This window comes from Phaseolus vulgaris, chromosome 9 (assembly GCF_051622355.1).
Source record: "Phaseolus vulgaris cultivar YP4 chromosome 9, ASM5162235v1, whole genome shotgun sequence".
NCBI lineage: Eukaryota > Viridiplantae > Streptophyta > Magnoliopsida > Fabales > Fabaceae > Phaseolus > Phaseolus vulgaris.
In genome coordinates this window covers 27,331,141-27,348,108 of record NC_143506.1, presented here as the reverse complement: position 1 = coordinate 27,348,108, position 16,968 = coordinate 27,331,141, and the positions used below count along the sequence as shown (strand labels likewise).

At 32.8% G+C, this 16,968-nt stretch overlaps 1 protein-coding gene across 1 annotated transcript in view; it reads right to left on the bottom strand.

Annotated features, from left to right (window-relative positions):
* GSL8 (glucan synthase-like 8) overlaps nt 1-15,279 on the bottom strand; it is a 59,477-nt gene extending 44,198 nt beyond the window's left edge. Inside the window, exons 1-10 of the mRNA XM_068623927.2 lie at nt 14,721-15,279; nt 12,841-12,938; nt 12,542-12,705; nt 11,695-11,818; nt 11,261-11,371; nt 10,927-11,052; nt 8,024-8,113; nt 1,752-1,849; nt 1,549-1,666; nt 696-824 (exon numbers count right to left, since the gene is read on the bottom strand). Coding sequence (XP_068480028.2) covers nt 696-824; nt 1,549-1,666; nt 1,752-1,849; nt 8,024-8,113; nt 10,927-11,052; nt 11,261-11,371; nt 11,695-11,818; nt 12,542-12,705; nt 12,841-12,938; nt 14,721-14,928 — 1,266 coding nt within the window. The 5' untranslated portion in view covers nt 14,929-15,279. The remainder of the gene's footprint in view (nt 1-695; nt 825-1,548; nt 1,667-1,751; nt 1,850-8,023; nt 8,114-10,926; nt 11,053-11,260; nt 11,372-11,694; nt 11,819-12,541; nt 12,706-12,840; nt 12,939-14,720) is intronic.
* Nucleotides 15,280-16,968: the final 1,689 nt, after the last annotated feature.

Here is a 16,968-nt window from a genome sequence, read left to right as displayed (position 1 = left end):
TATCCTATCATTGACTATATTGTCAAATTCTTTAATAAGGAGAATATTAATTTCTTTTACTAGCTTTCCTTCTATGACCTCGACTTATTATGAAATAGCCACAATGGTTAACAAGCTAAGAACCCTAACATAATCTTGTACCCCTTCAATTTTGTCTTATTCAATAGGTAAATACATATCTCTTAAACTCAACTTATCTTCATCTACATATCTATAGATTAATATTTTATAGATTCGTTAATTATTAATTATACTTATTGAAGTTATTATTGCCTAAAACTTAAGTCAATTTTACTAGATATAAAATACAAAGGGTTATAACACAATGCACTAACACTAACTTAAACTACTAATATGGGTCAAGTACTAGTACAAAACAACTATTTGAAGCAAAATTGATCAAACAAACAATAACAAGACTACTAAACCTATTATTTTAGCAGCAATTATATCCATTTATCAAACATTCCAATACTTCCTCAATTAGAACAAAATTCCTTGACGTGAGACATTTTACCAGACATTACTTTGAATGGCCAAAAAGTAAATACCGGCATGGATGGTTTTTTCAACAGCCCAATGGCAATTTGCTACCAATTTAACAAATAAATATGGTATAATTTTGAACAATTGCACATAGTAAGATTTGAAACATAAAATTGCCTTATAGTCAGAAAGTGAATAAAGCAACTCACTTTAGATAGGGTGTCATAGATAGGACAAATTATTTTCTCAAGGAATTTTGTAGAACCATCTTCAGTTAGGCAGCTGTGTGCAGGTCTAGCTTCTCCATGATCCAAAACAGCATCCAACTCTTTGGCCATCTATATAACACAACATGGCTAATATATTTAGCATTAAAAGTGATTTGAAATGTCTATCATTAAACTTCGTCTACATAAAACATTTAATTCTATGAAAATGGGTATAACTTCAGTAAAAACCTAAAAACCCTTCTCTTTCAAGATGGTACAAATAAACTTACCAATCAGTGGTTTATATTTTTCTAAGTTTAACACTAATTGCTAAATATAAAATAACAAAAATGTGTTTATACTTGTTTAACTCCCGAATAAAGGAAAAAAATTCAAGTCCCGAATAAGTGAAAGACAACTCTGACCATATTAATCAATTTTGAAGAGTTCACATTGTAAAACAGTATCAAAATCCACCTTAGATCCATTAAACTAGGGCCACCTACTCATAGAAAGTAGACTTTCTTTTTCTCCTACGAAATTTGTATCCACTTATATACCATAATTTAATCATATCCCCAGTTGGTGTGAGATCTCCAACACCTACCATATTATCCACACACCAAGCCCAATAGAGTTAGGCTTAAAACCACATTCTAGAGATAATTAAACAAAAAAGAGGGAACAATAGGAATATCCTTAAAACTCATGAGAAAGTATTACTAATTTAATGAAAAAAAAAATATTGTTCAACATAGGAAAACTATAGGACAGTGGAGCTTCTTTCTCATTTATTCTACCAATTAGCATAAATACTTAGTGGAATATATAAAGAGTACAATTAGAGACTTACGTGGTGGAATATATAGCAAATACACTCAGGAAGAAAACGAACGTTTGCAGCTTCACCCCAAATAAGAAAATACAGGGAAACCAAGAAAAGCTTTCTATCCCGGTTAATTGCCTCTAAACTGCATGACGCATTAAATGAAATGCAATCAAATAAAATATGGAAGAGGGAAGACATTCAAATAATGAGTAAGTTGAAGTAATAACCTATTCCATGCAAGACGTATTCTCAAGTATTTGCACCACTTGATATAGTTATCTAGCACCTTCAAGAACACTTCATTGATTGTTTTCTCATCTAGTTTCTACACATTCCAAAATTCAACAAAAAAAATGCATTATAACAAGCAATGAAATGTACATTTACCAGAGGACCATACTAAGTATAACTACAACGTGGAAGTTGTTAAACACCTACTATGCAGGATTTACATTGTAATGTCAAACTTACAAGTTTAAGTAACCTCATCAAGCTTCCATAAACATGACCAGTAGACTCGACTTACAAACTTGTAAGAGCTTATCAAAAATATATTGATAATGCTATTATAATATTCAATCATAAGGTACAAAGCCATCACAAGTCATAATAAAGAAATGATGAATAATGGACCATCATGTCACTACATATGATCAGTTAGGATAAGAACAATAAGGAAAACATACAAACAAGGGTATGAAAGAGTTGAGTTCGAAAATGAATTTCGAAACAACTTAATACAATCTCCTTTAAGAGCTAAGGCTCATCAACTACATGTTATTTCATTTTTGCTTTTAGTTGCATATCTCACTTAGAGAGGTAGGATCATACTATAATATATAAATGAGTACAAATCATACCTTACAAGCTAGTTTTGAGATATTGAGTTAGCCTAAAAATTCATTTTCTAAAAAGCTTCTTCTAGCGAGGTTCTATATGGTCAAGGGTTTTCACCAACAAAGGAGTTGATTGAAGTGTGACCAAGGAAGTGTAGTAAAGTGAAAGTCATTGAGTCATCGGCCATTAAGGGCAGTGCTATGGTAGGAACTTGAGTATTACGTGGTACCCAAGTCCCACATCAAGTGTTTGGTTTTGCCTCGATAATAGCTAGCTTTATAAGACTTAGTTCACTAAGTGTTTGGGTACTTATATCAAAGATCTCACATAAACTAGAGATATAATCAAATTACAGTATATAAGTGGATGTAAACCTAAACTTATAAGTCAACTTTGTTAGGTTGAGCTAGGCTTGAAACTTGTTTTCTAAGACAATTCTTTAAAATTATATATTTGGATTTAGAGAACAAAATAGAAGTGGGCACATAAAGCGATGAAAAAGTTAGGAGTGAATTGGACTTAGTTCAAAAACTCAACCCTAAGTCACTTGTTAGAATGTAAATATGGATTAAGAATTCTCCCTTCTTATTTTACACTTTTTACTTTTTTACGCTATAGATAAATTTAGGGGAGACAACACATGAGGAGTCTAGAGAGTCAGTCATACGCCAATGATTGGAATCCTATAGTGGTATCATCATTCAAGATAAGGGGGAAGTGATGAATGTCTCATGTATGGATGCTTATAAGAATTATGACTAGAGAAACAACCTATAAGCCTCAATAATATTTTGGTGTATATGATTGCAGGCTTATGATTGCTTTGCTCTTAAGATTTAAACTGATCTAAATTGTGATCACCATATAAGACTCAAATTCTTATAAGTTATGTTCTTTAGGGTTTTGGGGTTCAAGTGTAGTATTTTTAAATTTAAGTTTAATATGTGATATGTGGGTTTATTGGTAATAAAAATTTATATTTATTTGATTCAATTAATGTTCAGCCAACTAAGTTAGAACCCTTAATAGATTTTGGGATTCTATTTGATAATTGATATATCACAAGATTTAAAGTTTAAAGCATTGTAGACACAATAAAATCTTGACACCAATTAATAAACGATATGCAAATTTATTTATTCATGTAAATTGTTGTTGCCTTATAACTATTTGAAGGAATTAGTATGTTGGGGTTTGAATTTATCATAGAGATACATGTGAGAATTATATTAGAATAAAGTTAAAAATTCATTACCACTTATAAATATATAGCCACAAGCAATCTCCTAGGACCAGTTTGGAAAGTTTAGTAGTGTTGTTGAGCAATTTAGTATGACTCGGAGTGGGCAGATCATTCAGTGTTTTACCGTCACTCAAGTGTTAGGTGTATCGATCTAGTAGTATATGTTGATGACATTGTTCTCACAAGTAGTGATGACCATGGCATCTCTCAAATAAAACAACATATTTGTCACCACTTTCAGACCAAAGATCTTGGCAAACTCATATATTTCTTGGAGACTAAGGTAGCACAATCCAACAATGGTATTATTATCACTCAAAGGAAGTATGCATTGGATATTTTGGAAGAAACAGGATTAATGAATTCAAAAATTGTTGACACACCTATGTATCCTAATGTCAAACTCCTACATGGTTAGGGGGAGCCTCTCTCAGATCTTGAGAAGTACAGAAGATTAGTTGGAAAATTGAACTATCTTATACTTGACATGATATTTCATTTCAAAGTGTGAGTCAATTCTTTAATTCCACCTATGTTGATCATTAAAAGGTGGTCCTTGTCATGCGTTATATGATCACAATAATCATACTAGAGTTGTATGAGCAAGATCTTTGTTTGATAGAAGATCCACTTCTGAATATTGTGTTTCTATTGGTGATAATTTCATTTCTTGATAGAGCAAGAAACAAAATGTTATGGCAAGATCTAGTGTTGAAGCAGAATATAGAGTTATGGTCTTCGCTACTTGTGAGCTTATTTGGCTTAAACAGTTACTTAAAGAATTGCAATTTGGAGAAGTCACTCAAATGACATTCATATGTGATAATCAGGTTGCTCTTCATATTAGCTCAAATCCCGTTTTTCATGGAAGAACCAAACATATTGAGATTGATTTCAAACAATATTGTATCAGGAGACATCAAGAACGAATTGGTTAATTCAAATGATTAATTAGCAAATCTTTTCACTAAATCTTTACGAGGACCTAGAATTATTACATTTGTAACCAGTGTTATTAATATCGGATAACGGACAATATCGGGGACCCTAAAAATCTTTTATAAAGATATAACGAAAACCATAACGGGTTAGGGTAGAAGCATTGCGGTCAAAAGAAATTTAATATATACAATAGATAATTTAAAAAAAATACAAAAATATAATTGTAATGCAAAAATAATGAGATAATTATAAATAATAATAATATTATGTCTAGAATATTACTAGGTTGATGTGTTGTGTATAGAATATTACTAAGCTAACTTATAATATTTTAATTGAGTCAAGTATGACATGTCCCAATTTAATTTAGGATTTTCTGCAATTACTAGGGTTTAGTCAAAGCAATCGGATGTTGTTATTAGGTTAGCACTATAGCATTTTATATGAGTCAGGTATGGTATGACCCAATTCTTCTTAGATTTTTTTCTTCTTTTTTTTTGCAGATTTTTTTTTTCGCAAACCATGTTTTTTTTTATCAGCAAAGAATGAAATTAAATTAAGAGGGATATAAAAGGGGTATTCCAACCCTTTTACATAAACCAAACCACATTAAGAATCACAAACCATGTAAGTCATGTGGCTTGTTGTATGGCTTATTGTTTGCAATTGGGTCGGGTTATGTGGCCCGACTCATTTTAGGTCAGCTTAGTTCAAAATGTTAGCGTTCCTCACTCACAGAACATCATTGTCGTTACCGCACACTAGCTTAAGTTTTTTGTTGCAACCGCACACTTGTTAATGGAACTGCATGTTGTCGCTGCCCACTCTCATCGCGCCTTCATATGCTTATATGAGTAGGATGAGGGATACCATGGCCACCTATATTATCTCAATTGGCTTCTAATATATTTTGTTCTAGCTAAGAATGAATTGTGATGGTCTGCATTATGCTTTATATGACCTCCCTTTTAAGTATATATTTATTTAAAAGAAAAGACACAGGCATGTTGTCTACTTTGACAACATTGTTATTAATGGGAATTCAACTCACTTTGTTTAGCTTCTAATCTCAAAGGTGAACTCCACCTTTGCTCTCAAGCAGCTTCACTTGACTATTCTTTGGAAATTCAAGTGAAATATCAGTCCAAGGATTCTGTTTTACTCACTCATAGTAAATATATTTGTGATCTCCAAGCAAAGACGTCTACAAATGATAGGAAGTTATTAGAAATATTACATCGACTAGAGATAAGGTCAATTCATATTATATAAGTGGGTGCAAACCTCATCTTCCAAGTCAGGATTTGGAAGGTTGACTTAGGCTTAAATTTCATTTCTTAAGACAAGCTTAAAATATAACCACCCCTATGATTAGCAGCAAAAAAACTGTCCAAACAAGACTCTAACTTCATGCAAGATCCCTCTTTGTATTTTTATGTTATTATTATTACAGGGCCAGAATCTGCTATGCAACTACTGAAGTTTGTCAATTCATGCCCTATACTTCAGGCATTCACTGGATTGTTGTTAAAACAAATATTAAGATAATTGATAGCCACTGTGGCTCTTATTTCAACCTGCTCCCTCCGATTAAGTATTTTGCGAATTTGACTTGACCTCTGACCCAGATGACAAGCAGTCTGCATCTAGTGTTGTTGTTCATCTTGATTGCAACTTGATTTCCTCTTTGGCCCCACAAAACAAACAGTGGCTAGAAGCAACACTGAAGCAGAATACCATAGTCTAGCCTAAGTCAGTTCAAAAATGTTTTGGGTACAAATTTTCTTCAATGAGTTAGCTGTCTCAATCACTCGCCTATTCCTTTTTTAACTTGCCCGCAATCTGGTATTACATCTAAGACAACACATATGGGGTCTTGTTGATTTTTTCTGTTCATGAAAAGATGTACTTCCAAAACAAGTCACCGTTTACCACATCCCAGCCCAAGTGCAGTGGGCTGATATGATGACTAAGTCTTTGTCCTCTGCTTAGTTTATGAACCTCTCTTAGCTAATCGTCTCCTTCAGCTTGTGGAGGTGAGGGAATACCTCTCAAACAGCGTTACTTTAGAGTAGTTAATTTTTGTATCTGCCAGCTGTATCTTATCAATATTTGGTTAACCTATTGGACAGTCATAATTCACTTAATGTCAATTATAACAGTCACATCTGCCACGCATTAGGTTCTGAAGCTTCTACAGTATAAATAACATTGTAAGCAGAAGCTATATTGTATATTTGTACTTTTTATTGCATTTTATTAGAAATACAAAGTTCACCCTCAAAAATACCCACTCAAATCTAATGATCCCAAATAGCAGCACAATGTGGCAGACTCTGTAAATGTTATAGCAGATACCAGGATTGTCACTATTCTAACCAATTAAAATTAAAAAATATAAAATACAGGGTAAGAACAAAGCAAAGCAGAAACAGTCACAGTTAGCTGAGAACAGTAACAGATTTGTCAAAAAATGGCAGCAATAGTCTCGAGGATAATTAGAATTTTGAAAAAATTAATAACGGAAAAAACTTAGACAACAACATAAGACATTGAGATGAAAGAACTGTTTTAGTGAGATTAGAACAGTATATCACAGGGCCACAAAAAAGCAAGGCCAACAGTCAAAGTTGGCTGCGAATAGTGACAGATTTTCCAAATATAGCTGCAGAGATCTCAAGGGCAATTGGAAACTGTGGAGAGCAAATCCAACTGTAACGACCTGCCATAAAATGCTGGAAGATTTCAAAAATGTTGCTGAGATGACTGAGAAAGTAAAGTTCCAAATCCATTTCAGAGAGAGAAGGCAACAAAATCCCAAATTGACCCTCTCCGCAACAGACCTAGACTATGTTCATGGTTCAAATAGATATTTTTGAACCTACTCCAACAGCATCTGCGCCAGCCACTACTTTCATGATTCTCTCTATTGCAACCACTACACTAAACTACCAACATTATGTGATGGGATTCTGCTAAATCACTGCTATTAGGAACCTACTCACAGCCATGCATTAAGCATCAAAACAGTAAACCTAAACACTTAAATTTATGACAGTCATCTCTCACTTAATTTACCCTTATCTAAAGCAAAAAATGAGCTATAAGAACACCAGACAAAGCCTTACCTGTTCATCCAAAGTAAAATCCATATACCAATACAGTCAAAGAAATGCATGTTTTTAAAGATGGATAACGATTACAGATTAATTTGAGATGTACAACAGCAAAGAACAAAATTCTAAACTTCAAAAAGTTGTTACTACATCACTGCCAGAACAAGTAAGAACTAATTTGCATCTATTTGTCACTACCAACTTCAAGCTAAAGTATTTTCCATCCAACATGTCTGATTACAAACAATTATATTTCTTTTAAGACAGATAATAAAATAAAAACAGAATATCTACAAACTGAAAATCAAATCATACTCCAGATAGTAAAACTACAGCAAAATGGGTTCATAAAAGAACTCACTGGATCAGTTTCAGCAGGTATTCCAAGTCCAGACTGCTTATTTGCTATCATCAAAATAACATTTTCACGCTGGTTCCTTATATTGTCTTTCTGCATATGCAAAAATTATGATTATAACCAAGAGCACTTAACACTTGCAGGAAAGCAAAAACATCTAATCAGAGAAAATTCATGATATAAGAAGTAGCTTAATCATAACACAGATTACAGCTGAGAACAGGAATCCCCCTTGATTGCAGAAATTCACTCAGTAGATCTCAATTAATCTATATAGGGTTGGTAGATACACCAAAAACAGTTTCCTTTAAGCTCTAGCATATTGGCTATACTCACAAACATAGGCCATCCTAACTGAAACGAAGGCCCTCTTTAAATACTTTGTCAATATGTATGCAATTTGATCTTTTGAGCTGGCAAATTCAGTAATTTCCTTGGACAACAACTTCCCACATTCAAAATGATAATATATCTCTATATGTTTAGTTCCCTCATGAAATACCGGATTAGAGCCAATGCAAAGAGTTGTTTGATTATTGCAATACAGTTCAATAGCTTGGAACTCACAGAACTTCAACTCTTGAAGTAGTTGTCTGATCTTTACAAGCTTACATGTGGCCTAGGCCATTGCTTGTATTCAGCTTCTACCTAGACCTGGCCACTACACACTGCTTCTTGCTCTTTTGTGATAATATTCCCAGCAATGGATACACAGTATCCAGTAGCAGAGTTCTTGTCTATAAGAGATCCTGGACAATTAGTATCACAATACCCAAATATTTGGGAATCACCTTTATCTTCACACAACAATCCTTCTCCTAATGTCCTTATTATACATGAGAACGTCAATAACTGCACTCCAATGATCAACATGATGAGACTGCACAAATTACTAACTACTTCAACAACAAAAGAGATGTCAAGCCTTGTAATTGTGAGTAAAATAAATAAGTTTCCCAACTAATCTCCTATTTTTCTTTGGATCTAAAAATGGTGCACCTTGATTTGTCATTAACTTTTGATTTGGGTTCATAAAACTACAATTAGGCCCATATTTTGTGGTGCATGTTTCCTTCAAAATGTCTAAACATACTTTCCATGTTAGATAAGAATGTCGACATTTGACTGAGCCACCTCAATACCAAGGAAGTATTTTGTACTTTCCTTCTCTCATTTACTAGGAGACAGGGGCAGACGCGCCTCTTGGAAGAACAAATGCAAGACATGACAATATTATTCTTTGCAATAATACTATAATAGACACAACACAAGTGTGTGTGTGTGAGTATATTATTTTTCATTTTACTAAATCTAAAAATTCAATGTCTATTTGGGAAGCTACGAAATTAGATTATTTCAGTAATTGATTAAATGCGTAAGAGACTATTGTTATAATCAAGTATATTAGAGAAACTGACCTAAGAATAAACTCTATTCTTTATTATCACATCACACGTGATAGTCGAAGTACAAAATTGTATTTATAGGCACCACTAGGCACCATTTACATCAAGAGCAATTGTTGGCAATGCCCGACAGCTTTAAAATACTGACAATTGTACATACTAACTAACTTATTTCTACTGACATCCCCCCTTCAAACTCGCGGACAAGATTTTTCAGAAAATAAATTATTCACATTGAGTTTCCTTCTAAGAAACATAAAACGAGCTAAAGATAGAGGCTTGATAAGCACATATGCCCATTGATCAAGAGTAAGAATATGATAGATGCAAAGTAGCTTGGCCATAACCTTCTCTCGCACAAAGAAAACATCAATCTTCATATGTTTAGTGTGATTATGATTGTAAGCAATAGACACAACACTATGATTGTCACAAACAAGAACTGGAGTAGTGAAGGAAATTTATAGTTTTGTAAGCCCAACAAACACTCGCTAGGATTGTCTCGAAATGACTCTGATACCATATTAAGAAGTGGATTTAAGCCTAACTGAACCTCATAAAATTGGCTTATAAGAGTTTGCACCCACTTATAAAGAATGAAATCTCTCAATCTCTAGTCGACATGGGATCTCCAACAGAAACTAAACTAAAGAATCAACTAAATGTTTTATTATCACATCACACATGATAATAGAAGTAGAGAATTGTAATTATTGGCGCCACCAAACACCGCTTACATTAAGAGCTATTGTTAGCAATAACTGCAAACTAACTTATTTCTAGTAATAAACTATAATCAGAATCAGTTTTTGATATGGATAAGTTTCGCTAAGAATTGTTTCTAAATAATTAACTTTGTTTTGGATGCAACAAAAAACCAGATTTTACATGAAAAATAGTATGTGTGAAGCTGAGGACGGGAAAAAACTGTTAAATAATAATTATAAGCAATAAATTTTAAGATTCAAAAAAACAATTTTTTTCAGGAAGGAAAAAAAAAAAGCAGTTTACAAAAATTTCAATTTGTGCCTCAAAAAATCTAGCTTACTTTAAAAACAGCTTATTTTCAATCAAAAGAGCTGAAATTGATGGGAAAAGCTTTTACAAACATGCTCCAAGTACAAAGCAGCCAGTAGACCATGCAAAATAATATTAGCAAGTAAAACAGAGCTTAAGTGTGAGAAGAGAAATATAAAACCCAATAGAGATGAACAATGTCAATAAGAGGACTATTTGGAAATGGAACAGGTGGAAGTCATAGGTTTAGTGTAACAAAATCCCATCCTTTGTTATTTGATGGTAGTAAATGTTCATATTTTGTTATTGGTTGAGGTAAATATTGGGAATGGGAACCACTATTTTGTATCAGCAATAAAAAATTTAAAACAAGATGATCAATCCAGCAGGAACCTTGAAAGAGTTCAGTTAGTTACCATGCAATTAGACATGATACACAGCAATGACATACAAAATTAAAATTTTCCACCAATCATTACATACCTGGAAACCGAACACGAATTCTAGAAGATCAAACATGTCTGCATCCCTTTGTCCAGATACTTTAAATCCAGCAGGAAGTCTAGGGAACTGATCAGTATATCTAATAGCAGATATTGCTGCCTTAACCTGATATTGAGAACCAAACCTCAGCTTTAGAAGCTACCACAAAGAGTACATGAATTCAAGAGTATTACAGAAATCATGCAGCAACCATAAACGGATGTGTCAATGTCAGTAACTCCTAGTTATTGTCAATACAGTAAACAGATCAGGTACAAGCCACTTGGAATGAAAGAGAGAGAGGACCAGAAGTCTTCTAAAGCATTCAACTTACTTCAGGGAAAATTCTGATAGGATTGGTTAATGACGGTGCTTCCAGAGGAATAATATTGTATGGTGTCAGCTCTCCAGATAATGTCACACTTGACTTCTTTAATTTTCTCAACTAAGAAAACATGAGAGACAAATATGATGAGTTAATTACAAATCATAATGAGTTAGTATAATAAGTTATTTAAGAAGTTTTGCCATGTTCAAATAGAATTTTAAAAGAAACAAATGACAACAGGCAGTCAAAAGATTTCTATATTCCTTTATTAGATGTCAACTAGCAATACAAAAAGAATGAAAAATAGTGGCTGATAAATTTGAAAACTGCCAAATTAATCATCAAAATAAAATGAATAGTCTCAAATAATTGAAGCATTCAATGCATAATCAGTGAAGTTAATTTGCTTTATGATAGACATCTTATCACAAAAGGAGTACCTCCTCCATTATGAGTCCTCCAACTCCACTGGGATCAGCATCCTTGCTAAGCGCCTCAAGGACCTCTACTAAAGCCCGTAGTGTAGCAATTATCTTTCTCATTTCTGTTGATCTAAGCTTCAACCTACAGCATTAAAACAGTTCACACAAATATTATACCAGGCAAAAACATAATCTAGATAAATATATTTAGGTTTTTAATCAACAAAATCTAAAAAGTAAATAAAAAAGCCTTTCCGCATATTTTAATACATTGTTTAGTTAGGAGAGGAGAGAAGCCATCCAATAACAATTTCAGTACCTCACAAATTATGTATAAGTACAATCACTCACATATAAGACTTAAGGAAAGAAAACTACAGTCTATCTACTGTTTTAGCAGTTCAACATCACTATTAGTTTCTAATCTTGCATATTAACATATTATATTATTTTTCACCACCTTCAACACAATGACTTCTTAGCCACAAAAACCTTCTATTGCTTTTTAATTACCTATCTGAGAAAAGAAAAATAAGCAATGCTAGCAACCAACAAGGAAAAAGTGTTTCAAAAAAAGTCATTAAAGAGCACCAAAAAGCATAGGTTTTCATATTTAGTTTCCTTTTAAAATAATTTTGAACCAAAATGAATAAACCAAGCCTTGAATTCTGATTGACAGATACAAGCAACTCTACAGAACAAGAACAAGTTGGTAATTTTATCCATCGAGAAAAATAATTTGCCATAATAGCAAATAAGTATCAAGCTTTAGCAGCACAGCATAAACAGGAAATGACCCTATTTTACTGAAGAAATAAACTAATATTTGTAAGTTTAATTTAAAAAAGTTATGGGTTTGACATACTCTCCCAACGAGGAGCTAAAAGTTCCAGATTCTTGCAATCTCTGTTCTTCTCGTTGGATGTCATCCACTCTATGATATTGCTTGTAGTGCAGATAAAACTTCCAAAGGTTTTCCATGTCACGATTGCGATCAATCCGAAGCCCATCCTTCTTAGCAAGTTTTTGCTATAGAAGATAGCAAAATAAAAATCATAAACAAGTGAGTTGATAATCCCTTTAAAGTCACGCAAATAAAGAGGAAAAAATCAATTGAAGGAAAAGGTAACGTATCACTAAAAATACACCAATCATAACCTATACCTTGATTACAGACATTAAACCGGTCTTGAATTGTAAAACTCCCCTACCATCACTATTGGGATCCAGATTTTGAGCCATACTGTATGCCTGCTCGCACACTGAAGATCAAAAAGTAAGAGGTCATAATGATGCATATCACAAAAGGAACACTATCAGCTGATTCAAGCTGAACAGATATTAGATTGGATATTTATCATGCAACAAATTGTTATATATTTCTTGGTATTTCACATGATAGACACATGAACTCCTAAAATGTGAATTTAGGCATAACTCAACCCTGCAAAACCAACTTGTAAGTTGAGGATGGTCTCCACTGATATCTCTTTTCTTTTCAAGCTCTATCTGTAACCAATGTGAGACTTGAGTTTTCCCAATCCACCCTTTCATGTCCAGCACTATTGAGTTTGGTATGTGGAAAATATGGTAGGTAACCTATTTAATGGATCTAAGATGGACATTGATGCTATCTTAGAATGTGAATTTAGGCATAATTCACTACGCAATATCGTATGTGGCTTTTTCCCAATATGAACATGGAGATAAGCTCAAAAAGTAATTTGGTATACGTAAATTTTTACCCAATACATGTGAGAAATATCAGCAATTTAAGTTGAAACTTGAAAGAAAAAAATTGCTTGAGCTAAGATAATGTAATAGAATAACTAAGCCACATACACTACACAGAGGTTTATATTGTGGCAATTAACCATATTTATATTTAGTGCGAGCTAGTGAAATTATATTTCTTCCCTGGGCTGAAAGAATGCAAATCTTAGGCCTTGAAACCAATCATACTTTCTCTCAGGCTGCTACTACTGTGTCAATTGTTTTTTTCTCCCCGTGGCCAATACTTAATGATGGCTTCTTCATCACCTAGACATAAAAATATGTCTTCTTAAGGTGATTAACATCAGGCAACTACTCTTGTAATCACAAGTGTACCAACTACGTAACAAGTAACTGGCAAAAATATAATATAGTGTGGTTCCACTAAGACACACAATTCACCATACTCACTGATTTCAAATACATAAAACTCAAGGTTTTCTTCATCTTGCAAATCAGACAATAGTGAAAGACAAGAAAAGAAACACAAGCTAAGATGAGCCCATAATAAACAGGTACACCATCTAATATAAAGAGAAAAAATGAAGGCAACTCCAAAGAACAAACATAAAAGAAGACGTAAAATCTTGCAATGTGTTTATAAATTAGACAAACAAACCCCTACCCCTTGTATTTTCCTAATGAGCCTAGCCTAATCAATGATGTCAATCTAGCTCCTAATTGATGTTGAATATCCACTAACCAATCAAAAAAGCTCAAATGTAGCGAAACTAAGATCCAGTCACCTCACTCTGTCAACTACAACTTTCCCATTTCTAGTACAGCAAATTCCCACTACACTGACTACATGCGTGCGTATCAGGCACTCAGTATTATCTCCTCTTTGCATCCTTTTAGCTCATAAAATGCCCCCTTCCATTTTCATATCCACTTAAGTCATCTCACACACGATATCATACCCTGTTCACCTCTCCGCACTAAACATGACTATCACCACCTCTAATTGCCCACCCTCGTCTGAAAATGATCCTATCTTCACCAAATATTTCATTTCAGCCACCACTAAATTCAAATTCCCGCTAGAAACAAGTTTCACCCATTCCTTAATAATACCAGTTCCGCAAATTAAAAATAAATTAATTAATTAAACAAGCTTAACTTCTAGAAGACATTCACTCCCCTTACACATCAAACTAACTTCAAGAAACACTATAATGCACAAGCAGATCTCATATTCACAGACAACGTTACGCACGTATCGAAATTGAAACACGCAAAAAGAATCCGATTGAGCAAGTTGAAACACTCACAGATCCTAGCAACGTTAGGATCCTCTGACTGAATCTCATCGGCGGCCTGCAAGATCAAATCAATGTTGGTGGTCTGCGCTAGGGATGGAGGAACCGCGCCAGCGATTCCGCTGGGGACTCTGGCGTGTCCTTGGCCTGCATTCCTGTGATGCTCCCTCTTCAGTGTCGCTCGAACCAGCTTCTCCCAGTTCTCGCGAGCCCTAACCATGGCGGTGGCTTCGCTCGCTCTCGTCGCCTGCACTCTACGAACTCCAATATCACTGTGTTGTGTGCAAGCGCGTTTCCGATAACAAACCGAGGGTTTAGAAATTCTATTGCTCAAGGTTTTGTTGTCACGAGTACTTAACTAGTAAGGTTCGCTTGAGAATAGACGCGGATCGAGGGCAATGGCAACGTAGCAAGTGCGCAGTTGGCTTTTCCGTTCCTTTTTCTTTTCCTTTTTCCTCTCGCCCTTCGCTTGTCGTTTTCTTGTTTTGAAATTTTGAGGATGGATTGGACACGCATATACTCAAACGCGGAATATTTTTTATACTGCCCTTTTTCTAACGGGGTCTCTTCTGTCCAAAAACGATTCATTCTTTTCCTTTTCTAACCATAACGGATTTCTTTACAAATATCTTAATCCCGCATTTAAATTTCAGTAGTTTTTTTGTTACAATTAATTTAATAACATATTTGATCATGGTTAATGTAAGAGAAATAATAATTTGTCTTAAAGGTTTATTCAAAGAATTAATTGAAAATTAGTTCTCTTTAAAGTAAAATAAAATAACTTTTTTGGTATTGAGTAGTTAGTTAGTATGTGTGTAATCTTTGGTTGAAGTCTAAACTCTGAAATTGCTTCTTTAGTGTGTCTTTGGATTGAGGATTGGATGTGTGAAGATTTGAAGGAGTGGATGTGTGAGGATGTGAGAAGAAAGTATGAAGAAAGTGAAATTGTTTGGATTGAGGTATGTTAGAGTGGATATGTGAGAAAAAGTTTATGGGAGTTTGTGAGTGATAAAATGGTTGTGAGAGAGTTTTATTTTTATTTTTAAATTGTTAAATGTTACGTTACAAATTTATCCTTGCCTATTAAAATTTTTTAATAATAAAATAAGTTATTTTTGTTTAAAAATAAACAACTTTCACATATTTCGTAGATTTAAAAATTAAAATTAAAAAATAAATATATATTAAATATAAGTAGGTATAATTTAAATTTTATAATTAGAAAAAAAACGTATTCAACAAATTAAATAAAAATAAAACTTCAAATAATTTCTTAAAATATTAAACATGCATTATAAAATTTAAAAATAAATCAGAAAATAAATCAGATCTTATATAAATAAAAGATAATATTTGTTATTATTAAAAATCCTATAGTAATAAAAAAAATATTAAAAAAAATATAACGCAATAAACAATAGAAAATAATTTCATAAAAACTATTATCAAATAAATTACAAACTCATAAACATAATAATTATAAAAAAATATATATATATATATATTAATATAAATGCAACAACAAAATAAATAAAAAGAGAACTTCAAATAATTTTTTAAAATATTAAATATATACTTTTTTTTAATATTAAAAACCCTTGCAGATAAATGAGGGTAAATTCGGAAATAGCACATGCTGATGTGGTTTTCCCTCTACATCTCTTCATTTTGAGGGGAGAGGATATTTACTATTCACAGGTATATCTTCTCCTCTTTTTCTCTGCAAAACCCTGGATCCAAACCATTGATATCATCTCACTTCTTTCCTTGTGAATAGTACATTCATGGAAGCAAACAGAGTCTTAGAGTCCATTTGGAAAAAGAATGAATAAGAGAGAAATAAATAAAAAAATAGAGAAAAATAAATAAATAAAAGTGAATTTAAAAGTGAAAACATGTGTTATGGATTGTTTTAATTGATGAAATAAAAAAAAAAAAAAAAAAAAAGGATGAAGATATATTTTATCCATTTGTTTAGTTGGGTGGAAATATAAAAAGAAATGATATATTTAATAAAAGTAAATATTTACCATTATAATAAATTAGAATAATGTTTAACTATCTATTCTCAAGTATTTCGAGAAATTGTATAGATAAGTAATCAAGTAAAAGTTAATTGATATATCTTTGCCATTTAATCCTCCATTTATATTAAGATGGTAATTATTATATATTTATAACTCTCTTTTTTATCTTTTATATACAATATTTTATTTATTTGTGATATTTAAAAGTCTATATAAAAATCTATTAACTG